General features: G+C 36.2%; 2 protein-coding genes and 1 non-coding gene across 4 annotated transcripts; 1 reads left to right on the top strand and 2 right to left on the bottom strand.

Annotated features, from left to right (window-relative positions):
- Nucleotides 1–1173: 1173 nt before the first annotated feature.
- Nucleotides 1174–3536, bottom strand: pomp (proteasome maturation protein). The gene is made up of 6 exons (XM_015050676.1): nt 3426–3536; nt 3011–3108; nt 2843–2903; nt 1888–1989; nt 1679–1772; nt 1174–1494 (listed from the first exon to the last, which is right to left on the bottom strand). The coding sequence occupies exons 1-6, from the start codon at nt 3501–3503 to the stop codon at nt 1427–1429; spliced, it is 501 nt and encodes a 166-aa protein (XP_014906162.1). The 5' UTR covers nt 3504–3536; the 3' UTR covers nt 1174–1426.
- A 164-nt stretch (nt 3537–3700) lies between these two features.
- Nucleotides 3701–3772, top strand: trnac-gca (transfer RNA cysteine (anticodon GCA)). Its single transcript has one exon. It is a non-coding gene; the product is annotated as a tRNA-Cys (tRNA).
- Nucleotides 3773–4600: 828 nt separating this feature from the next.
- On the bottom strand, nt 4601–8760 carry LOC106958661 (uncharacterized protein C11orf65 homolog). 2 transcript variants are annotated; one of them, XM_015050675.1, is made up of 9 exons: nt 8620–8760; nt 7672–7760; nt 6866–6958; nt 6714–6767; nt 6399–6584; nt 6147–6277; nt 5343–5522; nt 4857–4912; nt 4601–4689 (listed from the first exon to the last, which is right to left on the bottom strand). In XM_015050675.1, the coding sequence occupies exons 1-9, from the start codon at nt 8621–8623 to the stop codon at nt 4631–4633; spliced, it is 852 nt and encodes a 283-aa protein (XP_014906161.1). In that variant the 5' UTR covers nt 8624–8760; the 3' UTR covers nt 4601–4630. The 2 variants fall into 2 exon arrangements, with proteins under 2 accessions (XP_014906161.1, XP_014906160.1); XM_015050674.1 differs by having other exon boundaries at nt 6399–6602; nt 8620–8759.
- Nucleotides 8761–10171: the final 1411 nt, after the last annotated feature.

The following is a 10171-nucleotide window of genomic DNA, read 5'->3' as shown; positions in this document are numbered from 1 at the left end:
CTGAATTCTGAGATTAAAATCAGAATTCTTTTTTTTTTTTCGGTGGCCCTAATCTTTTCCCGTAGTTCTAAATGATGCTTCTTTTATGCCAGAAAAAAAAATAAAATAAATAAAAACATTTCCTCACTTTTCGGAATGAGCCTGCCACTCACAACATGGCGGACTAGCTTACGTATAGTTTCTTCAGACAAACAACCGGGATACATACGTATTTTTCCCAGCATGCAAAGCTTCCCGAGAAGAGGTTTGTGACCGTAAAAATTGTTTAGTTTTAACCACAGGAAATTTCAAGTTTCCTTTTAAAGTACGATATTTAGCTATACCTTTAAGGCACTTTAAAATACATGCGAAAACCGTCTGAAAATAAAAACAAAACCATTAGATAGATGATCAATAATATTGTTGCTATATATACTTGTCAGTGAAAATCGTTTTCCCGGTTGGTCCGAAGGCGGTGAGGTTTCAATTGATTGCTACAGTGAGTAACAGAACTTCTACGTTTCTTCTCTCCCCTCCCTCACCGCCGGTATAGACTAGCCTTTTGCCTTAATGATTAATTTTATTTTAAAAAGTTGGTGAAATGAAATGACACCAAACTAGTATAGCTCTTTTCAGGACCCTCAAAGACACTTTACAATGAAATTAGTCATTTTGATTGAGGCACACATCCACAAGTTACATTAACTCAAGTCTTAATTTGTTTTTTTGCTCGCGTTTCTTGTAATTAGCTTCATCAACTTGGAACGTCTCTTTCTCCTTCTCCCATCGCATTGCATGTAGGTCAGAAAGTTTTATTTTGGTTTAATCAGCACCTTAAATGTTTGTTGTCTTCTTGAAATAAACACCTCGGGGCTTTCTTAAATTTACATTTACTAATTAGAGGATTTCTGAAGGCAAAAGCTAGCACTACATTTAAAATAAGTCTGTATCCTTGTGCTTCCTCTTACTTATGTAGTAACTAGATATTATATAAAACACAATATTGCTACTAATAGCTGTGCAAAGATGTTACCACTTTTTTTTCAATGTTTATGATTGGATGATAAAGTTCTGTAGAGACAATAGTTCACCTTGATTAGTTTAATTTTAATGACTACGTAGAACTGTAGATACGTAACAGGAGCCAAAGTTCTGCTTCGGGAGTTTTATAGTTGGAGAAATGAAACCACACCATGAAGAAGAATGTAATTTATTAGAAATATTAACCAGATTCAAACACAACAAAAAAGGAGCCATGAAAACCGGTTTGAGTGACTGCTATAACTCTCTCTGTTTAATTTACATCTGGCCCACCTTCTGCCTAACACGTGTCTGAAAACAACTCTGCAGCAGCCCAGCTGATAACTTCCGACCTGGAATGGACAATCAAATATATTTCGGAGAAAGTAACCTAAACATGTTGTGTGTTTTCTACATCCAGCAGCTTTCACAGCAATCCCAGTTTGTATTCGACCATCATGTGAGGCTCGCCCATCACTTCACTCTGGCCTGGATCTGCAGACAGACAGACAAGAGACTTAAAAAAAACTGAACAGCGTTCAATCAGCACAACCGACTCTGAACCTCTAAACAACCAACATAGGACACATGCCATGGATTTTATTGTTTATTCTACTTAAGATTTATTTCAGTTAGATTTTTTTTAAGTGAAGTCTTCACAGAGGAAAGAGACACTAACCGCAGAGGATGTCCTCGAAGCCGATGCACTCATCGCTTCCTCGCAGGGTGTCCAGAGCCAGGTTGGAGCTGGGTAAGAAGGCCAGACGCTGGATCTGGAACACAGAAGCACCTTTCATCAGTACCAATAGAGGAGACTTAAACAAAAAACAGATATAAAAACAGGGAGGTTAAAGGGAAGGGGCCATCAATGGGGTGGAGTACCCTTACCTGTCTGGCTGCTCTGTACTCCATCTGCAATTTGAGTGGAGCGTGAAGACCCTGGATGTTTCTGAGTGTAGAGAAATTCATCTTGTCCTGGTTAAGCTGGAACTGCAAAGCACAGAGAGACATCGCGGTAAGCAGCCTGCAGGCACACGTAGCCAGACGGAGGTTTTAAAGAGGAGCAGCAAAAGCAAATGAGGTGGATTAGCAGCATTTGCTAACATCTGCTGGTCATCCAGGACAAAGCGGAATATCATCTCTGAAGATAACCGAACTGCTAAAATGTCACGACAGTCATGAAACTGTTATAATGCAACAGTCGTCAGTCAGAGGCCTCTTCAGATTCACTGCAAGACGGTCTGCTACTGGATATCATTCCTGCCCACAGTGTGACCATCCACAGTAACTCTTTGAGGATGCTGGGAGGAAATGAGCCAGGAAGACATTTATGTTTCATTTGGAATAAGTGAAATATTTCGAATTTGAATACTGATGGTTCTCAGACTGTAGTCAAAGTGCTAATGGTAGCATACCAGTTGTATTTTGTGGTATTAAGATAGAATAATTAAAAAATGAAAAAAACTAACTGATTTATGGTTCAGGATTGGTCAGAAACCTGCAGCTTTTCCATGTTATTAGTTATTCCTAATTCAGACTTCTCAAACTTAAATTTCTAAGCAAAATTAATTTAAAAATTGGAACAAAAACATAAAAATAACACATTAAAAATGTCTCGTACTGTAGAGAGCGTTGTAATAAAAGGTTTCTAGGTTGTTTGTGTGCGTCACTGTAAATGTATTTCCCCCATCCTTTCCAGTCATTTAAATGCTGACTCAAAAATATATTTGCCACATATGTACAAGCATTTGTTGGGTTGCCAATGAAGGAGTCTTATCCAATGTATCTTTTAAAGCTTGAGCCATGATGATGAAATTTAAAGGACACAAATTAGATAACTTACATTCTTTTCTGACAGCTCCAGTGGGTGGCTTGGAAGAAGCTCATTCTTTACACTAGTGAAGCTTTTGGAGAGAAAGGCAAAAGCAAATAAACCCCCACAAACAATTAGCACATTATTAATTGAAATCATAATTTCAATTATGTAAATATATATCCCATAGTTTCTTACCCGCTACGCAGGGAGTCCTGTACCCCATAAGCTCCCTGTGGACACAGTCCTGCCACAGGTACGCTGTCTTTAAGCTGAGAACGGAGTCCGCGGCTGTTCTGTGACGCACAAATAATAAAAAAAACACATCCAATCTTCATATCTGCTCACAATAAACCAACACAAAATGCATGCAAACATTCAGAGCTGACTTTATATGAGAAAGTCCAGGAAAACATCGTTGTTAGCATTAGCGCTAATTTAGCATTAGCTCGAGTGACTAATCAAATTCACGAATCAGTTCCACAACATGACCAGACGAAACGCTATATAGGACATGATAATACATTGTATAAATGTAAATAAAAATAACACAATGGTCCTGAATCTGTCGCCTACAGAAAATTTAAAAAGTGATATAAACATGCTACAATACCATTGTGACTTCTTTCCTTACGCTTTCCTTTTCATATGCTCGTATATCCGCTTGCGTCGAGTGGTATAGACGAAACATCCGGTCGAAACTCCGCCCCTACAAACTGCTCCGTAATGCATGAAATATTTTCACGAGATTTTGTAGTGATGCCATCACAGCCTGTCTGAATGAAATTCCATTTTTATTTACCTACATATGTATCTCATACCACACTACCACTTCAACACACAACTGACATATGGCCAATACCGACAGACTGCACCTCCATATACAACGGGGGTATAGCTCAGTGGTAGAGCATTTGACTGCAGATCAAGAGGTCCCCGGTTCAAATCCGGGTGCCCCCTCTTTTGTTCTTCGCTTGAACTTTTTCATTGTTTTTGTTTATAGAGAACATATTACAAGATATTTTAAACATTTTAGAACTTCTCATCATTTTTATTATCCAAGACATGAGAGGTGACAAAATAACAGATATACATTATGCCCTCTCCATATCAGTATATTTTTGCACCTTTTTTCCTATAAATATGACTTTAAAATGTCATGCACAGATATTATCAATTGTAACTTAAAAAAATAACTTTATATACAGGTCATTCTCGAGTCCCCACGGGAGAGTAAAATGTTGGTGTTATACAATTCACTGACCCTTCCCTTTGAGTAGAAGTTTAGGGGAATGCCTGTAAAGCATACAAATTGATTTTATTTTCCAAATCACAGCAGAAAGCACTACAGAGGTCCAACAAAACCATTGTTCTTTAAGTTAAAATTAATGAAATTTTACTTCTTGGTTGGCTATTATATTCTGTAAGATAAGTTTAAAATACATACCAGTATATTTGCAAAAAAGATTTCTTAAAAGTGAAACCATTCATAATTTGAGAGGATCAGAGATTTTTTCAAAAACCCAAAGGTCAGAACTAAACAAAGAGAACATTGTATTTCTGTTTGTGAATCAATCTATCTAAAGAAACAGAAGAGAGTAGATGAGTTTTTACTTTTTCTTACCTCTTCTGTATTCAGATTCTGCATATACTTCAAATTGGATGAAAAAATAATCTTAATTACACCATAAACTCACAGAGTGTGGTAAATTAAAAACAACTTGATCACACAAATTGCAGCAATGTAATGTAGTAAATGCCCAATAAAGCTTTTGGAGACATAGTCCAGTTACCATTCTTGATTTTATTCTGCTTGACCTAAGTTACTGGAGGTCCCAAGTGACTCAGACCCACCACTGGCGTTAATATTGCACGATCTGTTTGGGGGAGAGGGGAAAGAGAACATTAAGGTAAAATATTACAAATTATTTTCTTGAAAGCATATTTAATCCATGAAGACTAAAACAAAAAACAACAAAAAAACAACATTTTGATAACAAAAGCATTGTGATGAAAAGGTAAACGTAAAAAGAAATTTGTTAACCTTTGCTTATCTCGGACGTGTGACTGCAGGCCAGTTGTTGCCACTCTTCCATGTACCTGCAAAAGCAAAAATATCAAAGCAAAACTTAACATAAGAGAGCTTCCAAACCAGAGATAGATAGGATAGTCATTGTCATTTCATCAGGTGAGACATGAAATTAGAGAACCCAAGAGAGAAATTAACAAAAGGGATCACGTATTTGTTTACAAACAAATATGTGATCTGAAAACTTTTGTAAATTAGCTTCAACTACATCGAGCACATGTAGTTGAGGCAAAAATCAGTGGTGCTTGAAATGTATGCTAATTATGAAGACAACTGCAAAATCCTGGAGGGACTGATGAGTGTGAAAAGAAAGGAATGAAGATAGGAAGTTTTCCATCTGTCCAGTCGAACCAAGTGTGTTGGTCCATGGTGTGGAAGCACCCTTAGTTTTACAGGACAATGTAAAAATGCACATTGACAAGAAATGTTTGAAGAGCTCACTCCTCAAAGTTGAGGCTGCTTGTCCAGGCCAACAGTTCATCCAGCTCCCAGTCCAATATTTCATCTTCTCCTTTGTCTTCGATTGAGCTCATCATGTCCTTCGCTGATTTCCTCGCCACTGTCAACAGGTCGGACTGATCGGACTGCTCCTCCAGAGTCTCCTCTCGGCCCTCCTGGTACCTTTATGTAGCAGAAAGATAAAAAATAATCAAATGCACCTCTATTAGATTTTAGACAACTGAGATGCTTTTCTGTTGTTTTTTTTTTTTTACCTTGTAGACCATAGACAGAACTTTAAAAAAAAAAGTCTCTAAAATGGAGATATTTAAGGAATTTGTTTATGTGTAAAAGTGTGGACTGAATACCTGGAGATTTTTTTTTTTTTAAAAAGCATTGATTAAAGAAATATTTTGTAGATGCAGATGCAATATGTTTTGGGAAAATCCTTCAGCTATGACCGAATTGTCCTTGCAATGAATTTTAATGCCGTTAATGTTGATGTCACTGCCATCTGCTGGGCAAACTTAGAAAGCCTATAATTAGCCCATAGTTGAAGTGCAGATGTCTGTACATGGAACGTGTTGAACTGAGTTGTTTATTCAGTAAGAAGGAAAGATCTCACAAAACATGAACGGAAAGCACCAAATGCAATTAAGAGTTGAAAGTTTTACGGTTATTTGTATGTTTTATCAAAACTGCTGTATGCAACTTCTTTACAAATACATATGCTTTTTGTTGTTTGCTCTACTTAGATATTTGTGAAAACTAGTTAAAACTGTTAAACTGCGTCTCGCTACAACTCACATCCGCCTCAGCCACTCAATCTTCCTCCTTTTCCTCCATCTCCTCACATCCTCTTTCCGCTGCATCTTCGACGGATTAAAGTCTATTTTCTTGACGACAAAATTGTCTATGGGTTCTTCCTTGGTAAGGAGCTGTTGGAGAAGCGAGACATGTAAGCACTTGCATTGTTATCTGCGTGCGGAAGCTGAAAGACGAGCTCCCTCTGATCACCAGAAAATATATCCAAATATATATATGTTTTTTCCCTCTTACTTTGCAACAGAACAGCCTCCAGTTGTTGTTCTCCACACGCCGATACCAACCCGTTCGGTCCGTCGAGTTTAGAGTCGGATCCCTCTTCTCAGTCAAATACCTCATGCGGAAGAGGTGATTGTAGTCCTTCGGGCTGCTTGCGCATATATCCACGATGGGCCGGTAGGTGAAGATCTTGTAGTAGACCTGGGGAGGAAAATTCACCTGAATGAAAAGTAAAAGCTTAAAATGAGTAGGTTTGTTCGTACAATCTTTTTCCATGATCTTTTTTTGCGAATTTGTGGTGTTTTATTTACAACTTTTCCACTAGCTTACCCCTCCTAGTCGAAATCGGATGAATACGCCTGCCGCAGGATCGAGCAGCTCTGCCTGTGAAACACAGTCGGATTTGAAGAGTTTTGCGTTCGACTGAGATATATATATATATATATTTTTTTTTGCTTCGACGATATCTATCGCTCTGCTACCTCTCGAGGATTGACGGTTCGGAGAAGTGACCTGGGATCCTGCTGATAGCATTGGCTGATCATCTTCTGGACATGCCTGAAGACTTCTTTGCACTGCGTTGTTGACAGCGTCGGGATTGTTTTCATATTACAACCAACAACCACTTTGTTGTATTTTACTGGGATTTTATAGACTAACACAAAGTAGTACAATATTATGAAGTGGAAAGGAAAACGACTGATGTGTTTTTCAACAGTTTTTTGTAGAAAAAAAATGTTGCATGCAGTTAGTTTAGACCGCCTTTACACTGATTCCCCTAAAAAAAAAAAAATAAATAAGAAAACAAGTTTAACACACCATCTTCAGACTGACGCATGGACTTATTAGCATCAAGCTGCGGGTTTTGTTTTAATTTTGATATTTTTATTTATTTTTTTTTTTTTTTGCGCAAATGAAGTTAGTCATATTCTTTTTTTATGAATGTGTTTCACAAATATTATATCTCATATACAACTTAAGATTTCTATGAACATAAACAATATTCAAGAATGTGACTGATGTAAAAAAAAAAAAAAAAAAAAAAAAAAAAAAAAAAAAAAAAAAAACATTCATTACAAAACATTCCAAGCTCAAACTCTTTTGCAAAGCAAAACTTATGGGGGCAAAAAAAAAAAAAAAAGAAAAAAGAATTCAGTCAAACCTTGTGTTGAGCAACCACAAAAAATCCCAATAAACATGAGGATTTTTGACTGTAAAGCAACAAAATGTGAAAAAGCTAAACAAGTATGAAAACTTGTCACAAATATACTAAGACCGCAGAACGTACCACATATCTTCTCCAGGTCCGCTGTATTATTGTTGCTGCTTTGTCCCGTGGGCTGGACTCGTCCTCCAGTTTCTGGAAACTAGTGGTGGCTAGGCAAACAGGAGCAGTGCATTTTACTCAAGCTGATTCTTTGTTGGAGGAAATAAACATACAGTAGCTCATATTGTTTACTCTGCGTTGCTTCAAAACCTGCTACGATACTTTCTAATGAAATAAGCAAAACAATCAGATAAAGGAGGCTATCTTTACAAAATGTTAGGGATCCTGCATGAAACCCTCTATCAGTCTGTGAGTGGGGGAATGGAAAACTGGGGAAGAAATGTGAGGTCAGATGCCAATTAAAAAGTTGAAAATGAAAAAAAAAAATAGACCTGCTTTCACTTCATCTGGCGTTTCTCATATTTCTTTGTACATAAGGCTCTCAAGCGTTGAAGTGGCTTTTACTAAATAGTGAATCCCAGCCGTCCAGTGAGTTTGTTTGAGATTAACGCGCTTCTTGCGTAACCGTCTAATATCTGGAGCTGGATAAGCCAAGGTTAACTACAAGGCCTTTCAGACTGGTCTGATTAAATGTGATAGCATTTGGTCCCATTTGGCCAAATGGGTAGTAATATGCAATGGTTGATGTATAGAAAATAATTTTAAACATGAAAACAAAAAAAACCTACATTAATGCAAAAATAACTTCTCATTTTTGGATGTTTGTATCTATCTATCTATCTATCTATCTATCTATCTATCTATCTATCTATCTATCTATCTATCTATCTATCTATCTATCTATCTATCTATCTATCATTCTTTCCTAAATGTTAGGACAAAATAAAAGCTACAAGTTTCTTGCAAACAGTTTTGGATTGGGCTTGATTTAAATTTGAAAGTTGACCTTTGTTAACTAAAATAAATACCATTTTGAGCTGTGTTTTTTTAAATTTACACCGTACTCACCCATGAAAACCACTCTGAGTCATCCTTTCTACAGGCGACTTCAAAATAAATAAATAAATTAAATAAAACACGAGTTGCCCAAGAGGTAACAAAAAAAAAAAAAAAAAAAAAAGTCAGAAGAGAGAACACTTTAATTCCTACAGTTACCCGGCAACGGGAGAGTTCCGCATGACACCCGGAAGTTGCTCGAGACGTGTTCGGAGGAAAACTATTTCAAAATAAAAGGAGACAAACTCTCCGATTTTGCGCCAAAATTCCTAAAAAAAAATCTATTTGCTTATAGTCAGAAAGGTATGACAGGGGTTTTTCTCTATTTCCTTTCTTCAAACTATTTTAAACCACGATTATAAAGATTTTGGAGAAGTCCAAGACGATGATGTCATGGTTTCTATGTAAGTTTTTATAGTTTTAGCAACAGTTTCGGTAAATAAAGTCACAACTGGGAATCTATTTTAAGACACCACTCTAAAAGGAACCGACATTTTTTTTCCCTCTGTGGCACAGCAGAGTCACGGAAGGAAAAGGAGTGGTGCACAAGAAAGAATGGTGAACAAAATAGCTTCTAGAAAAAAGTAAAAATAGTGACAGAAATGTAGGTTTAACTATTATCTTTTAAAAAACTCCCCCGATAAACATTGCTTTAAAAATGCAAAAATGCTGATACTTGTCAAAGGCATACTCCAATAAAATTAATATAGGGGAATATCAAACTTACATTAAATAAGTGTCCCTGTTTACTCAGTTCTTTTTAGTAAGAGTTCAACTTTTAAATAAGAATTGCCCCAGAATTAGATTTTTCTATTTCAGTGTATTTCTATTAATCCATGTACTGTTTTGTTTAAAAAAAAAAAACATATTTTGCCACAACTACTCAATGAAGACATAAATAAACACATGTGTAAATTGAAAAGCGAAGCGTCAGGCAGTATCCTTATTAAATAATTGCAATAGTCATCTTGAACAGTATCAGTGTTATTTGACTAAATCATTTACGTCTAGATGATGTAGAATATTTCAAATTTGATCAATTCGGATCATTATGACTTGCATCAGGCTCAAGATGTCTATGACAACATAGACATCATTATTCTGTCTTTTTGTCATTTTTTGTGATTTTGCTCTACGATGACAATTTACATGTAACTTGAATGTTGTTCCTGGTTTGTTGTAATCTCAAGGCTTATCCACCCATGTGCAGAAGATAAGAAACGTACTGCAGAAACATATGTTCTCTACCTACAAAAATCTGTTTGTCCATTTTATTTTAAATAACTATACGATGCAAAGTTTTGGGCAAAAACAGCTACCTTTCCTGATAATGTTTATGTTTTTGTTAAAACTATTAATTTACATTTACATATTTAATCTGTCATTGTTTTTTTTTTAAACTAATCAGTCATTCCGACTGATGAAATAAAGAGAGTGGGAGAAGCTGACTTTGTTTGCTTAAACAGCAAATTGATTTGTTGTCTTTAAACTTCAAATAATTTCATGAAATGAAGTTTTGGAATAAAAACGAAATGTCTACCAGTTACACTTTCACCAGTGTAGA

The sequence above is a fragment of the Poecilia latipinna genome, unplaced genomic scaffold, assembly GCF_001443285.1.
Source record: "Poecilia latipinna isolate Pla-1442-1.1 unplaced genomic scaffold, P_latipinna-1.0 Scaffold1004, whole genome shotgun sequence".
NCBI classification, from domain to species: domain Eukaryota; kingdom Metazoa; phylum Chordata; class Actinopteri; order Cyprinodontiformes; family Poeciliidae; genus Poecilia; species Poecilia latipinna.
This window is presented reverse-complemented; position numbering and strand designations above follow the sequence as displayed.